At 44.5% G+C, this 16,058-nt stretch overlaps 1 protein-coding gene across 6 annotated transcripts in view; it reads left to right on the plus strand.

The window, feature by feature from the left end:
• Nucleotides 1-16,058, plus strand: part of LOC110498649 (serine/threonine-protein kinase DCLK2-like) — a 109,270-nt gene that overhangs the window by 42,802 nt on the left and 50,410 nt on the right. For 5 of the 6 annotated variants that reach the window (XR_005037661.1, XM_036954295.1, XM_036954296.1 and 2 more), the window contains exons 3-9: nt 2,170-2,284; nt 5,038-5,145; nt 5,411-5,464; nt 7,093-7,187; nt 11,157-11,238; nt 12,926-13,031; nt 13,690-13,747. Coding sequence is in view for 5 of the 6 variants with exons in the window: in XM_036954295.1 (XP_036810190.1) it covers nt 2,170-2,284; nt 5,038-5,145; nt 5,411-5,464; nt 7,093-7,187; nt 11,157-11,238; nt 12,926-13,031; nt 13,690-13,747 (618 nt within the window). In the remaining variant the exon portion in view is untranslated. The remainder of the gene's footprint in view (nt 1-2,169; nt 2,285-5,037; nt 5,146-5,410; nt 5,465-7,092; nt 7,188-11,156; nt 11,239-12,925; nt 13,032-13,689; nt 13,748-16,058) is intronic. The other variant, XM_036954293.1, reaches the window with a different exon arrangement.

Below are 16,058 nucleotides of genomic sequence, written 5' to 3' on the forward strand. Positions count from 1 at the left end.
AGTACCATTGAGCAGCTTAGCGACATTAGCTCATATGGTTTGTCCTTTTCATTAACAATGTACTCATGGTACTGGACTTAATCCATGTGGATGTACACTATCACATCTCATAGGATCAGTAACCTGTAGGTTACATATGTGTTGTGAAGGCATGCATCCAAAGGGAAAGATGATCAAAGGCAGCTGAAGTGTTCCAACAATGTCTACTGCTCCCGGTCTTAAAGCCGTCGCTATGACGATGCCAACATATGGCTGGTTGTCCGGGTTATCAGCTGCTCAGTATGAGTGATCCCGGCTGTGGAATGGCAGCCATTTCAGCTATGCCACCCGAGAGCCACTGCCTGCCAAACACACACACCTCCTCTCACCTCACCGCTCTGTCTCTCTCTGTCTCTTTTTATCTCTCTGTCTCTGTCTGTCTCTGTTTGTCTCTCTTTATCTCTGTCTCCTGTCTGTGTCCTGTCTGTCTCCTGTCTCGCTCTGTCTCCTGTCTCTCTCTGTCTCTCTCTGTCTCCTGTCTCTGTCTGTTTGTCTCTCTCAGCCTCCAATGGATATTGATTTAGATTTTGCCTCACAACACACTGCCAAGTCAAGTCATCCATTCATGTATTAAGTCCGCATGACAGAGTTTCTGACTGAGCCCTAAAAATGATGTGTGGGGATGGAGGAGATTTTGAATCTGTATTGGAAGAGGATTTTGGTCAATGTGTTATGATGGCTGTTGCTGTTTTGAGTTGGGAAATGTATAAATCTGCAGTCCTGAGAGAGAAGGTCCTCCAGCAGACTGCTCTCCATCTCTCTTCCACTGCCTCAACCCCCAAGCTTCTGTGGCTGTCCCATCTGCCTACCTAACTGGCTCCAACCAGTCAACCCTCTCTGCCCTCTCCCAGGGTATGAGTGGGATGTGTGGGGGTGAGATGATGATGATGATGATAAAGGAATCCCCTTCCTGCCTGTCCACCCACTGATTCTCCCTGCCTGCCTGGGCTGAATGCACTACCACAGTAATGCAGAGGAGCTTGTGTATGTGTGTGTGTGGATAAGTAATGTAGGCGCAACTCCCTCTGCTTTGTGTGATTAAATCATGGTAGCTATAGATATTACATGAGAGAAAGGAGAGGTGGAAGGCAGGTTGACTTTTATTGTCATGAATCTTGCCCTGGAGGCAGAACTGAGAGATGCCCGCTAGATGGGCCAGCTGTAAGTCAAAATGAACGTAAGGCTAGGTTTAGAATCATGTGCCAGCTAGTGACCAATCTGCAGAGCTGCCTCCAGGGCAAGATTCATGACAAAAACACTAAGCTGGAGGTGGAGAGAAGACAAAATGGAGATGGAAGGTGAAAGAGAGAGAGATAAAGAAACGGCCTACACAACAGAAATGCTTTGCTGCAGTGATTTCCTCACATGACAGTGTATTTAGACTCTGCAGTACTTTATTGTTGTGATGTTTTGACCCTCAGCTCTTTGCTATAAGCTGTAAAGTGTTGCCTCGTCCATTGTGGCACTGAGCTTAGCAACCATGAAAGTGCTATCACATCGCAGACAGATTTTAATTGGGCTGTTTGAGCGAGCCGTCAGCATGTAGCCACACACACACACACACACACACACACACACACACAGTGATGCGCAGAAAATAATGAAATAGCACATCCTTCAACAACATGACATGTATTATAATAATGGCCCCTCCTTCTCCTCCAGTTCTACCAGAGTGGGATCCAGCTCTAATCTAATGGTGATAGACTATGTTCCGGAGAGTGGGATCCAGCTCTAATCTAATGGTGATGTTTAGTAGAATCATCTGAAAGACTATGTCCCGAAGAGTGGGATGTTCACACACAGATTATGCAATAGTGAGTACAATGGGGTGTGAAACGATTGGATTCCCATTCGGCTTATGTCTGCATATTAAATGGTGGATGAGCTACTGTTTCCACAAAGGAAACAAGTTGATTCTCCACAGAGATGCATGGTATGGGTACACCCCATTAGACACACCTTTTAGAAGATGTGAGGGCCCATAATATTTCTAGAACTAGTGCCCAGAGTTTTTCCTCTAAACTCAAGGACCTACACATAATTCCTCTTCTAGCTTACCTTCCTCTGCACATCTCTCCCTCACTCTCTCTCTCACTCCCTCCCCCCTCCCTCTCTCCCTCTCCCCAGATCACCTGTCTCCAGGACTTCTTCGGCGAGGACGACGTGTTCATCGCGTGCGGCCCAGAGAAGTACCGCTATGCCCAGGATGACTTCCTGTTGGATCACAGTGGTAAGGCTTCTGGTAGGCCTGACTCACTACATCTAACATCACCTATATGTTGTGAAACCTTGGTCTCTCTCATAGAAATAGGTGTAGATTCCTGTTCTAGTGTCTATATTTCTATGGCCTCTCTGTCCCAACCCTTTCCTCCCTCTTTCCTTCATAGGGTGCGTGGGACATGCCAGGTCTCTCTCGGCAAAGAGGTCTTCTGATCTCAATGGGACTTCCTGGTTAAATAAAGGTCCTATAAATTGCACACTATTCCCTATAGAGCCTCCATAGGGCTCTGGTGAAGAGTGTACTCTATTGGGAATATGTTGCCATTTTGGACTCACCCCTCCTTTCTGTCTCTCATAGTATAGTGTAACTTCCCTAAAGAGATGTCAATGCCAAACCACTTTCCCCTTTTCATAGTAGAAGTCAGGATGAAGTGTGTCTGAATGGTGTAACATGATAATTATCTGTCAACCACACAATAGTGAACGTTCATTTTCTCAGTTGAATGAGTCTCATAATTGTTCTAAAAGTGGTTCCGGTGACTCGTGATGCTTAATGATGACTCTAACATAATCATGACTTAATCATGACTCTAACATAATCATGACTTAATCATGACTCTGACATAGTGTGATCATCACTCAATGTCTGAATTCATTCCTCTCCTCCAAGAGAAGGAAACTATTGATTACAGTATGTGTGAGACTATCGGTCTGAACACACACAGATTCCTGCCTTCTGTAGGGGAAAGTTGCTGCAGTCACATTCTGTAGGGTGTAGTTGTAGTAGTTCATTCCATTCCAGGGTTCTTCAGTGACTGTCATTATGTGAATATGTACCATCCCTGTGTTGAGAAGAAGCCGTTCTTGAAAATAACTTAAAATATGTCCACAGCGATACCCCCTACTGCAGCAGGATATGGCCTCTTCATAGCTAGCCCATTGTTATCTTAAGCAGGCCGATGTCAGTACAACTCCTCTGCAGTCCCCTATCCTCTGTGCTAGATAAGGTGGAGACAGGATGTACTGTCTATAATATCCAAACAGGCTAATTTTAGACACTTCTCCAAACTATTCCCAAGGTTCTAGCTACATCCTGATTTCTTAGTGTTGCCCCTGTAACATAACATTTAAAGCTGCAATATGTCACTTTTTGGACAACCTGACAAAATTCACAAAGAAATGTGAGGTATAGATCTGTCACTCGCATTGAAAGCAAGTCTAAGAAGCGGTAGATCTGTTCTATGTGCTCTTTCTATATGGCCCATTTTAAAGTTTCGTTTTTTTGTGTCTTTTTACTTTCGGTTTTGTACACCAGCTGAAAATATATGTCACAGCAGTTTAGATGGTACAATGATTCTCTACACTATACTTGCTTGTTTTTTCACATAAACAGAAATTAGGCAAACTATTAGATTGTTAGCAACAAGGAAATGGCAGTCATTTCTGCATAGTGCATCTTTTAAACACACACACACACACACACACACACACCGGTGTAAACACTGTTTGTTCTAACGATGAGTGTTTAGTTTCTTCAGCTGAATCTGTTCTTCAGTTGTTTTAGCGCTTCCTTGTCCTACTTCTCCTGCCAGGCTCCATTTGAAGAATTAGGTCTTCTCAAAAACAAGTGTTTGCTCTAGGTACCTCTTTTCAGCTGCTAAGTCTTTGCACAGTGTCTTACAGGAGTCCCAAGGGGCTGTTGCACTGTCAGACTCAATTGTGGAGAACAGTGTCAAATCCAAACACGGTTTAGGGAACGATATAAAAAGTCAACACCGCAAGTTTACAAACTTGCATGGTACAGTAGCTAGCATCGTAGTAAACTGAATCGCACCTGGGGTCTGCTCCAATAACAGGCTTGGGTCACGTCCACTTTATTGGGAATAATTTGTCTCCAATTGGCCACAGCTGGTTGGTACCTCCTCTGTGTTCATGGTGTCATAATAGCGTCTAACACTGTAACACCCCCCAATTAACAGCATCTGACATGACCCAGACAGTTTAACCACTAGTCTCATTACAGTAACCAGTCATATGCTGCTCCTGAACGCAGCTCGCTCTGTCGTCAACGCTGCTAAAACAACTCTATCACAGGCGGTTGGTGGCACCTTAATTGGGGAGGACGGGGCTCGTGGTAGCGGCTGCAGCGGGATCAGTGGAATGGTATCAAATACATTGAACACGTGGTTTCCATGTGTTTGATACCATTCCATTCACTCGGTTCCAGCCATTGTTATGAGCTGTCCTCCCCTCAGCAGCCTCCACTGTTTTATGTGTCTGTGCAACAACACCAAAACAGTTGAACCACCAACCTCGTTACCCCAACACCTACTGCTCCAGCATGCAGCTCTGTCAGCCTTGTCAACTGGTGTACGCACCTCTGGAGAAACGCTACTAACACAACGGCGTTGGTAGCAGCGCAGCAGGCAGCAAACACGATAGCGTAATTACCACAGCTTGTGCATTTTTCATGGAGTTATGGCGCGCACAGAGCCACAGATGACTGCACATGTGGTGTTCGTTTGGAAAAAGCAAATGTTTATTATTATTTTTTTTGTGGAAAGCTCTCTGCGTGAATTAAACATTCTTAACTTCTTGAACACTCCCTACTTAATGCTTTCTCAAAGAGAGCCAATTATATTATAGAGCTAGTTCCTAGCTGGAGCTGTTTTAAAATAGTTTGACTGGAACACTGGGGACTGTATTGAATTGTGCTAGATAGGAAATGAGGTCGGTGTCTGTGTGGTTTTAACCCTGTGTGTGTTGTCTTCACAGAATGCCGGGTGCTCAAGTCCTCATACTCTGCTCGCTCGCCTACTCCAACGAGGGCTGCTGGGAGCAAGAGCCCTGGACTCTCACGCCGTATCAAGTCCCCTGGCATAGGTATACACATGCATGCACATACACACAAACAAACACACACACAGTTATTGGGTGATGGACTGAGTAACTGATTTTCATGTGACACTAACTAGTGTAATCACCTCAAAAAGAGTTTCAGGATTTTGGCAGGCTACAGGCCATTTGGCCAATTACCAAACATTTATCTTAAGCTCAGTTAAACATTGATTATGAGGCTTTAAGTTGGACATTGAAACCTCGACCTCTAAATTGTTTTTTGCAAATCTCTCTCTCTTTCTCTCTGCAGTAAGAAGACCAATCCATTACTCCACCAGTAGCCAGTCTCCTGTTAAATCCCCAGGTAAGCCTGTTGACGTCCTGCACTGCCCACTCTATTGGCCCATTACCCAACCACAACAAACCACTCATTTTCATCTAGCTAGCTATCATTGCTAGGACCATGAGTTTTCCCCTGAGCATGAAGCCTAACCAGGAATGACTCCTGGCCTTAATCATCACCACAATATGTTAACAATAATCACGAGTCTTTCTCAGAGAGGGCACCAGTTTAACCCTTTTGAAGTTCCTGACTGCTTGGCGTCTTGGTCAGTGCATCCGTGGCCTGAGGTTGACCTTGTGGCTGACGGGGCCCTGTGAGAGGTCCAGTTAGTCTCTTTCAGTACAGTATATTGTAATGTCAGTCAGACTCCTGCTGTGTAGGGAAGTGCCATCAATTACTCTGAAGGAGCACTGCTCCACTGTGGACCTCGCTGGCCTGCCACCCTGACCCAATACTATTTAAAGATCTCTGGATATCGCTCTCTCTTTCTCCCCCTCTCTTTCTCTGGCTCTTGCTCTCTCTTTTTTTCGCTCTCTATTTTTCTCTCTCCTCTCTTTCTGGCCCAGAAACTCTATCTGGCTTCTACAGTATGCATCTAATCTGAGCACAGACTGGTGCAGGACCAGCTGATACAAACCCATGTACTAAATTAGCCTCAGTGCTTTAGTCTTCAGCTGCTTTCACTGAGCCCTTCTAATTTAATTGAATAATCACATCAGTTGTCTGGCATCACATTCCCTAGTAGGTGCTGTACTGTATTGGTGGTTCTGACTGTTGTTCGCAGGTCCAGATTGGTTGTCTCAGGGAACGGGTACAGCGTGTGGCAGTGTACCTGCCAAGAACCTAGAGTGTGTGGCAGATGAGGCCTTTCACAGAAATACACTACCATTACCAATACAGCCGACTTCTCCAAAGAAAGGCCATGCCTGGCCCTGTTGTTTGAGGAGAGGACTGGTTTTGACACAGGGAGGTTCCTGGAGGTAGGCTGCTTGAGGTACCCTTGAACCCTCAGGGTCGTAGCTTTCGTGTGGCCTAAACTGCAGACAGATTATCCAGGCAGCCTGCGGAGGCACCTGGTGTGACCCTTCGTGTTTGTCTGTTGGAGCCAAACACGACCTGCTTCCCCCCAGAGGGGACCGGACAGGAAGTTGGACTGTCACACACAGTTCTAGACACGAAACGCCACACTACACCTGAAGAAAATTTAGCACTCGGTCTTAAGGAAAGGTCATGGACTTGAATTCGTGGTGGAGAACTGTTAGTACAGAGATTTTTCAACTCAGTGAAAGTAAACCCATTCAAAGTGAACTTTGTTGTGTCACAAATGGATTTCCTGCCCTATCTTATATCACTTCCTGTGATAGAGGCATTTCCTTTAGTATTCAAAGAAATGAAGAAAAATAGAATACACAATGTAATAACAGTAATACACTTTTAACCAGCCACATCTCTCCAGAGGAAAAAGGACTTCCTCTCTCGTTTGCCCTTCCCCACATCAGCACGTCCTGTTGGGCCAGCCCTAGCCCTATCATTGTCTTACTATGGCTCTCTCTCTCTCTCTCTCTCTCTCTCTCTCTCTCTCTCTCTCTCTCTCTCTCTCTCTCTCTCTCTCTCTCTCGCTGTCGCTCTCCTCTTCTCCCCCCCACCAGTCAATGGTGTCCCCAGCAGTACGATCTCCACCCCCAAGTCCACCAAATCCAATAGCTCCTCCCCCACCAGCCCCCGCAGTATACACAGCTTCAAGGTGAGTCACACACACACCGTGTCTCACACACACACCACCTATAATCTCCAGATAATGATATTATACTGTATGTTCCCGTATAGGAAGGGTGATTGTATGTTTAGACACATGCTATAAATAAACATATAGTAGCAAATTATTTAACCTCAAGTGCACTAGATCAGGAATAGTGGTTGGCCAGAACACTTGAATCTGTTGACAGTGGGGACAACAGCACTTAAACGTTCTCGAGATCATTATTACAGTTTGGCAACACCTACACCATGTTTACTTGGCAGGTCCATAACGTTTGATAGAACTTAGTTACTCTGAAGACATCACAAAATAACGTATTGAAAAGAAAGATTGATGATGTAATCCACCCAGTTCAAAGGTGTTTCAGCTTGAGATTCCTCCTTTAGATAGCGTACTAAATAATGCATACAGTTTTCTAGTCCAGGTAACTGAAATAAGGCTTATGTGTACTTCTAGAAGTGTTGAAAGAGCTTCTCTTCCATAATAGAAAAGATTACTGAGATGACTTGGCGGATTCTGTCGCATGTGAAAGCCAAGAATGCTTGAAAAAGGAGTCTTATAATAACCCATATAACCTATTCAAACAGCCATCACAGCTCTCTCTTTTGGAAAAGGCCTCTCGTCAAATTATTCATTATTTCCAACATTGGTCATCATTTCGATCCATTAAAGTTTGTGTTTCCTCTTTCTGTGCCTGATAAGTGACAGTAGGGGAGGCCTATCCATTAAGATAGGTCCTAACACCCTGTACTGTTCTGAAGGGCAGAACACTTATTTTACGCCAAATGCATAATTAACACAGTGATATATATACCTGCTCACTTTCTTTTGAGTTTGGGTAGGCACACAACGTCCACAGAATGGAGAACTGTAAGAGCAATTCAGAAGAGACGTTTTTTTGTAGAATCGTCCTCTGTCTTTCTATTGAGCTACATACAGTCTTATGAAAGTTTGGGCACCCCTGACAATTTACATTTATAAATAATTGGGTGTTTGGATCAGCGATTTCATTTTGATCTATCAAATAACTGATGGACACAGTAATATTTCAGTAGTGAAATGAGGTTTATTGGATTAACAGAAAATGTGCAATATGCATCAAAACAAAATTAGACCTTTGCATAAATTTGGGCACCCCAATAGAAAAAATCACATCAATATTTAGTAGAGCCTCCTTTTGCTAAAATAACAGCCTCTAGACGCTTCCCATAGCCTCTAATGAGGTTCTGGATTCTGGATGAAGGTATTGTGGACCATTCCTCCTTACAAAACATCTCCAGTTCAGTTAGGTTTGATGGTTGCCGAGCATGGACAAGCCCGCTTCAAATCATCCCACAGATTCTCAATGATATTCAGGTCTGGGGACTGGGATGGCCATTCCAGAACATTGTACTTGTTCCTCTGCATAAATGCCCGGGTAAATTTTGAGCAGTGTTTTGGGTTGTTGTCTTGTTGAAATATCCAGTCCCGGCGTAACTTCAACTTTGTGACTGATTCTTCAACATTATTCCCAAGAATCTGCTGATATTGAGTGGAATCCATGCGACCCTCAACTTGAACAAGATTCCCAGTACCGGCACTGGCCACACAGCCCCACAGCGTGATTGAACCCCCACCAAATGTTACTGTGGGTAGCAAGTGTTTTTCTTGGAACGCTGTGTTCTTTTGCCGCCATGCATAACGTCCCTTGTTATGACCAGATAACTCAATCTTTGTTTCATCAGTCCACAGCATCTTATTCCAAAATGAAGCTGGCTTGTCCAAATGTGCGTTTGCATACCTCAAGCGACTCTGTTTGTGGCGTGTGTGCAGAAAAGGCTTCTTCCGCATCACTCTCCCATACAGCTTCTCCTTGTGCAAAGTGCTCTGAATTGTTGAACGATGCACAGTGACACCATCTGCAGTAAGATGATGTTGTAGGTCTTTGGAGGTGGTCTGTGGGCTGTTTTTGACTGTTCTCACCATCCTTTGCCTCTCCGATATTTTACTTGGCCTGCCACTTCTGGCCTTAACAAGAACTGTGCCTGTGTAATTCTCTCCTTCTCTCTTTCTCTCTCTCGGAGGACCTGAGCCCTAGGACCATGCCCCAGGACTACCTGACATGATGACTCCTTGCTGTCCCCAGTCCACCTGGCTGTGCTGCTGCTCCAGTTTCAACTGTTCTGCCTTATTATTATTCGACCATGCTGATCATTTATGAACATTTGAACATCTTGGCCATGTTCTGTTATAATCTCCACCCGGCACAGCCAGAAGAGGACTGGCCATCCCACATATGCTCTCTCTAATTCTCTCTTTCTTTCTCTCTCTCGGAGGACCTGAGCCCTAGGACCATGCCCCAGGAATACCTGACATGATGACTCCTTGCTGTCCCCAGTCCACCCGACTGTGCTGCTGCTCCAGTTTCAACTATTCTGCCTTATTATTATTCAACCATGCTGGTCATTTATGAACATTTGAACATCTTGACCATGTTTTGTTATAATCTCCACCCGGCACAGCCAGAAGAGGACTGGCCACCCCACATAGCCTGGTTCCTCTCTAGGTTTCTTCCTAGGTTTTGGCCTTTCTAGGGAGTTTTTCCTAGCCACCGTGCTTCTTCACCTGCATTGCTTGCTGTTTGGGGTTTTAGGCTGGGTTTCTGTACAGCACTTTGAGATATCAGCTGATGTACGAAGGGCTATATAAAATAAATTTGATTTGATTTGATTTGATTTGGTCTTCCATTTCCTCACTATGTTCCTCACAGTGGACACTGACAGCTTAAATCTCTGCGATAGCTTTTTGTAGCCTTCCTCTAAACCATAACATTGAACAATCTTTGTTTTCAGGTCATTTGAGAGTTGTTTTGAGGCCCCCATGTTGCCACTCTTCAGAGGAGAGTCAAAGAGAACAACAACTTGCAATTGGCCACCTTAAATACCTTTTCTCATGATTGGATGCACTTGTCTATGAAGTTCAAGGCTTAATGAGCTCACCAAACCAATTGTGTGTTCCAATTAATCAGTGCTAAGTCGTTACAGGTATTCAAATCAACAGAATGACAAGGGTGCCCACATATTTGCACAGCCTATTTTTCACATCTCATTTAATTTCATACAACTTAATATTGCTACACTAAAAATCTTTGTCTGGACAATACCCCAGTACTCAGCTTTTATTAGAAAATGAATGGCATGCCACTGTGATCATTTTCTGTGACGACAGAGTCAATTATTATGCAACCTCAGAGGGGTGCCCAAACTTTTTCATACGACTGTATCTAATAATGGATTATAAAGTCGAATATCAAACATTTTCTTACCAAACTATACTGAACAAAAATATACATGCGACAATTTGAAAGATTTTACTGAGTTACAGTTCATATAAGGAAATCAGTCAATTAAAATACATTCAAAAGGCCTGCACAAGTACAGTGAAATGCTTAACTTGCTAGCCCTTCCCTATGCAGTGTTCAATAGCAAAATAGTAGAACAAAAAAACCCACAAGAAATAAGAGAGGGAAAAAAACTAACAGAAGAATGTAAGCCATATACAGGGTAAGTGCCAGTACCAAACTATACAATTTAATTGCGGGGGTGTTTTGTATCAGTTTCCTGTCAGAACTCTGAAGCACTATACAACACTACGGGGATCCATGGGCTAGTTATCCTGACACACTCTGTCATGGCATTATATTGGATTTCAAATGTATGCTACTTAAAGCAAAACCATTAACCCTAGATCCCAGGGCTTCGTTCTGGATCGATGTTATGAAGCGGACCAGTCCTGTTGTATTACTGGTTATTTTGATCACCCTGTTAGTATTGATGTCAAAACAGAGCTTTGGATTGGGAGTCGCGTTACCAACAATTGTGGCTGAAAGGGGAAGGATGCTGACCTCTGTTTTCTTATTCTTCTGTCCTTCCCTCCTCTATTAATCTCTTACTTTCTTTCTCTCCTCCTTTCCAGATTCCGCCACATCACATGTCTGCCACCAATGTTAACGGGTCTTCACACAGTCTGGAGCTGGCCTATAACATGAGTCCTGAGGGTAGGTGTCCCCTTCTCCTCTCAACCTCTCCCTTCTCTTCTTCTGTTCTCCTAGCCTCCTTTCTCCTCTTCTTCTGTTCTCCTAGCCTCCTTTCTCCTCCCCTCCCTTCTCTTCTTCCACTCCCCTCTCCACTCCTCCCTTCTCTTCTTCTGTTCTCCTAGCCTCCTTTCTCCTCTTCTTCTGTTCTCCTAGCCTCCTTTCTCCTCCCCCCTTCTCTTCTTCCACTCCCCTCCCCTCTCCACTCTTCCCTTCTCTTCTGTTCTCCTAGCCTCCTTTCTCCTCCCCTCACTTCTCTTCTTCCACTCCCCTCTCCACTCCTCCCTTCTCTTCTTCTGTTCTCCTAGCCTCCTTTCTCCTCTTCTTCTGTTCTCCTAGCCTCCTTTCTCCTCCCCTCCCTTCTCTTCTTCCACTCCCCTCCCCTCTCCACTCCTCCCTTCTCTTCTGTTCTCCTAGCCTCCTTTCTCCTCCCCTCACTTCTCTTCTTCCACTCCCCTCTCCACTCCTCCCTTCTCTTCTTCTGTTCTCCTGTTCTCCTCTCCTCTCTTTACCCTGTGTCATCCTGTATCCTGTCTCTGTGCCAACTCTCACAGCTCCTGCCTGCACTCACTCACCCCTAAACACGTGGCCCAATGCATCCACAATCCCCCCCTAGGGCCTCAATGCAGGTTCAGGTTGTTATATTAGAATTGCTTACTCAGCGACACGTGCCGCATCACAGCAGCACTCACAACAGAGGGACAGAGAAGTGTGATGCGGAGAACAAATGAAAAAATCTGTGTGCTTCTGCGTGAGACAGCCAGGCGGTATCAACACGTCCTTGGGCTGTGTGTCTGCATAATATTGTTGGCTCCTCTTTAGGAGAGGCCAGACATTAGTTCTAGGGTAGGAGCTAGGCTGCCTGGGTTAATGGGCAATTAATGACTTTATACTTTGATTCGATTAAAACGCGTTGATCCTTTATTTCAGCCGCTTTGTCTTAACATAAGTTGTGGAAACTCTGAAGAGATATTCATTTCACTGCAATGCAAGTTTTGCCAGAGTAAGTACTTGTAGGTATTGTACGTCATTCTACACTGAGTGTCTAAAACATTATGAACACCTGCTCTTTCCATGACAGACTGACCAGGTGAATCCAGGTGAATGTATGATCCACTATTGATGTCACTTGTTAAATCTACTTCAATCAGTGTAGATGAAGGGGAGGAGACGTGTTAAAGAAGGATTTTTAAGCATTGAGACAATTGATACATGGATTGTGTATGTGTGCCATTCAGAGGGTGAAAGGGCAAGACACAAGATTGAAGTGCCTTTGAACGGGGTATGGTAGTAGGTGCCAGGCACACCGGTTTGTTTCAAGAACTGCAATGCTGCTGGGTTTTTCACACTCAGCAGTTTCCTGTGTGTGTTAAGAATGGTCCACCACCCAAAGGACATCCAGCCAACTTGACATAACTGTGGGAAGCATTGGAGTCAACATCGGCCAGCATCCCTGTTGAACTCTTTCGACACCTTGTAGAGTCCATGCCCCAACTAATTGAGGCTGTTCTGAGGGCAAAAGGTGGGGGTGCAACTCAAATATTAGAAAGGTGTTCCTAATGTTTTGTTCAGTCTGTATATATGTGGGCAACAGGAAGTAACTGAAAGAGCATTCTGATGTGCCCCGTTGTAACACGTCTCTCCTCATCAGTTAACGGCAACAGCTGTAGCTCTATCACAACCGTCCTGGATAAGTACAAGGTCGGCAAGGTCATAGGAGACGGAAACTTTGCCGTGGTGAAAGACTGCGTAGAACGGTATGTAAATTTAGAATATTACATTTCTTTACATCTCATTGATGAATTTAAAACCTTATTTTAATTTTAACTTCTCGCTTGACCGGAAGTTTCATAGCATACCAATTGTACTTTCCTATTTGTAATGAATGTTCACTAGGCTGTTGGACTTAAAAAGCCCTATTTATGAATGACCACGTTGATCAGTAGCTTTCAATGTGACTTAATAAGCGCCACGTCACATGTCATAACTGCTTCTACGGCTTAATGACAGCAGGCATTTATAGAATTTAAGTAAGCATTTACTGTTTGTGTATGTGCGTGTGTCTGGGGTTCAGCCCATGAAATCCACTTCATTACCGTTTCCCTTCTGACTCAGCAGTTTGTCTTTAATATACAGAGAGAAGACTCCTTCCTCTAATCAGAAGGGCTAGACGCTCCAATACACCGTCACGCACTGTCTGATGTCAGCCTATGACTGTGTATGGGGATGCAACACTGTTCAGTCTACTGTTGGATAGATGGATAGTTTGTGATGAAACACACAAAAAAGTGCCTTTAGTTAAAAAATGTTATGGTTTGGCAGATGGTTGCACATGATTTGGGTTAGTTTGAAGGATTTACAGTAAACACAATATACCATGATTTGAAGGACTAGTGTTGCTGTATGTCTTTATAGGTCCACTGGGAAGGAGTATGCACTGAAGATCATTGATAAGGCCAAGTGCAGTGGAAAGGTAAGAGAGCAAGAGAGAGAGAGAGAACATGTTGTTGCCACTGTATTTCTTTGACTGTGTCACCCAATAGCAGCTGAGCTCAGCAACCCAGGTTGTAACGTGGTGAATGAATGTAAGTGTTGCTGACATGTATCAACAGAGAGACTGTTCTCTCAGACAGTGTTGCTGACAGTACCAGTACCATGTATCAACAGAGACTGTTCTCTCAGACAGTGTTGCTGACAGTACCAGTACCATGTATCAACAGAGAGACTGTTCTCTCAGACAGTGTTGCTGACAGTCCCAGTACCATGTATCAACAGAGACTGTTCTCTCAGACAGTGTTGCTGACAGTACCAGTACCATGTATCAACAGAGACTGTTCTCTCAGACAGTGTTGCTGACAGTACCAGTACCATGTATCAACAGAGAGACTGTTCTCTCAGACAGTGTTGCTGACAGTCCCAGTACCATGTATCAACAGAGAGACTGTTCTCTCAGACAGTGTTGCTGACAGTCCCAGTACCATGTATCAACAGAGACTGTTCTCTCAGACAGTGTTGCTGACAGTACCAGTACCATGTATCAACAGAGAGACTGTTCTCTCAGACAGTGTTGCTGACAGTACCAGTACCATGTATCAACAGAGAGACTGTTCTCTCAGACAGTGTTGCTGACAGTCCCAGTACCATGTATCAACAGAGAGACTGTTCTCTCAGACAGTGTTGCTGACAGTACCAGTACCATGTATCAACAGAGAGACTGTTCTCTCAGACAGTGTTGCTGACAGTACCAGTACCATGTATCAACAGAGACTGTTCTCTCAGACAGTGTTGCTGACAGTCCCAGTACCATGTATCAACAGAGAGACTGTTCTCTCAGACAGTGTTGCTGACAGTACCAGTACCATGTATCAACAGAGACTGTTCTCTCAGACAGTGTTGCTGACAGTCCCAGTACCATGTATCAACAGAGACTGTTCTCTCAGACAGTGTTGCTGACAGTACCAGTACCATGTATCAACAGAGACTGTTCTCTCAGACAGTGTTGCTGACAGTCCCAGTACCATGTATCAACAGAGACTGTTCTCTCAGACAGTGTTGCTGACAGTACCAGTACCATGTATCAACAAAGAGACTGTTCTCTCAGACAGTGTTGCTGACAGTACCAGTACCATGTATCAACAGAGAGACTGTTCTCTCAGACAGTGTTGCTGACAGTACCAGTACCATGTATCAACAGAGAGACTGTTCTCTCAGACAGTGTTGCTGACAGTACCAGTACCATGTATCAACAGAGACTGTTCTCTCAGACAGTGTTGCTGACAGTACCAGTACCATGTATCAACAGAGAGACTGTTCTCTCAGACAGTGTTGCTGACGGAGTCATAGTACCATGTATCAACAGAGAGACTGTTCTCTCAGACAGTGTTGCTGACAGTACCAGTACCATGTATCAACAGAGACTGTTCTCTCAGACAGTGTTGCTGACAGTCCCAGTACCATGTATCAACAGAGACTGTTCTCTCAGACAGTGTTGCTGACAGTCCCAGTACCATGTATCAACAGAGACTGTTCTCTCAGACAGTGTTGCTGACAGTACCAGTACCATGTATCAACAGAGAGACTGTTCTCTCAGACAGTGTTGCTGACAGTCCCAGTACCATGTATCAACAAAGACTGTTCTCTCAGACAGTGTTGCTGACAGTCCCAGTACCATGTATCAACAGAGACTGTTCTCTCAGACAGTGTTGCTGACAGTACCAGTACCATGTATCAACAGAGAGACTGTTCTCTCAGACAATGTTGCTGACAGTCCCAGTACCATGTATCAACAGAGACTGTTCTCTCAGACAGTGTTGCTGACAGTACCAGTACCATGTATCAACAGAGACTGTTCTCTCAGACAGTGTTGCTGACAGTCCCAGTACCATGTATCAACAGAGAGACTGTTCTCTCAGACAGTGTTGCTGACAGTACCAGTACCATGTATCAACAGAGACTGTTCTCTCAGACAGTGTTGCTGACAGTACCAGTACCATGTATCAACAGAGAGACTGTTCTCTCAGACAGTGTTGCTGACAGTACCAGTACCATGTATCAACAGAGACTGTTCTCTCAGACAGTGTTGCTGACAGTACCAGTACCATGTATCAACAGAGAGACTGTTCTCTCAGACAGTGTTGCTGACAGTACCAGTACCATGTATCAACAGAGACTGTTCTCTCAGACAGTGTTGCTAACAGTCCCAGTACCATGTATCAACAGAGACTGTTCTCTCAGACAGTGTTGCTGACGGAGTCCCAGTACCATATTAACAGGATCAAAGACCA

This window comes from Oncorhynchus mykiss, chromosome 19 (assembly GCF_013265735.2).
Source record: "Oncorhynchus mykiss isolate Arlee chromosome 19, USDA_OmykA_1.1, whole genome shotgun sequence".
Classification (NCBI taxonomy): domain Eukaryota; kingdom Metazoa; phylum Chordata; class Actinopteri; order Salmoniformes; family Salmonidae; genus Oncorhynchus; species Oncorhynchus mykiss.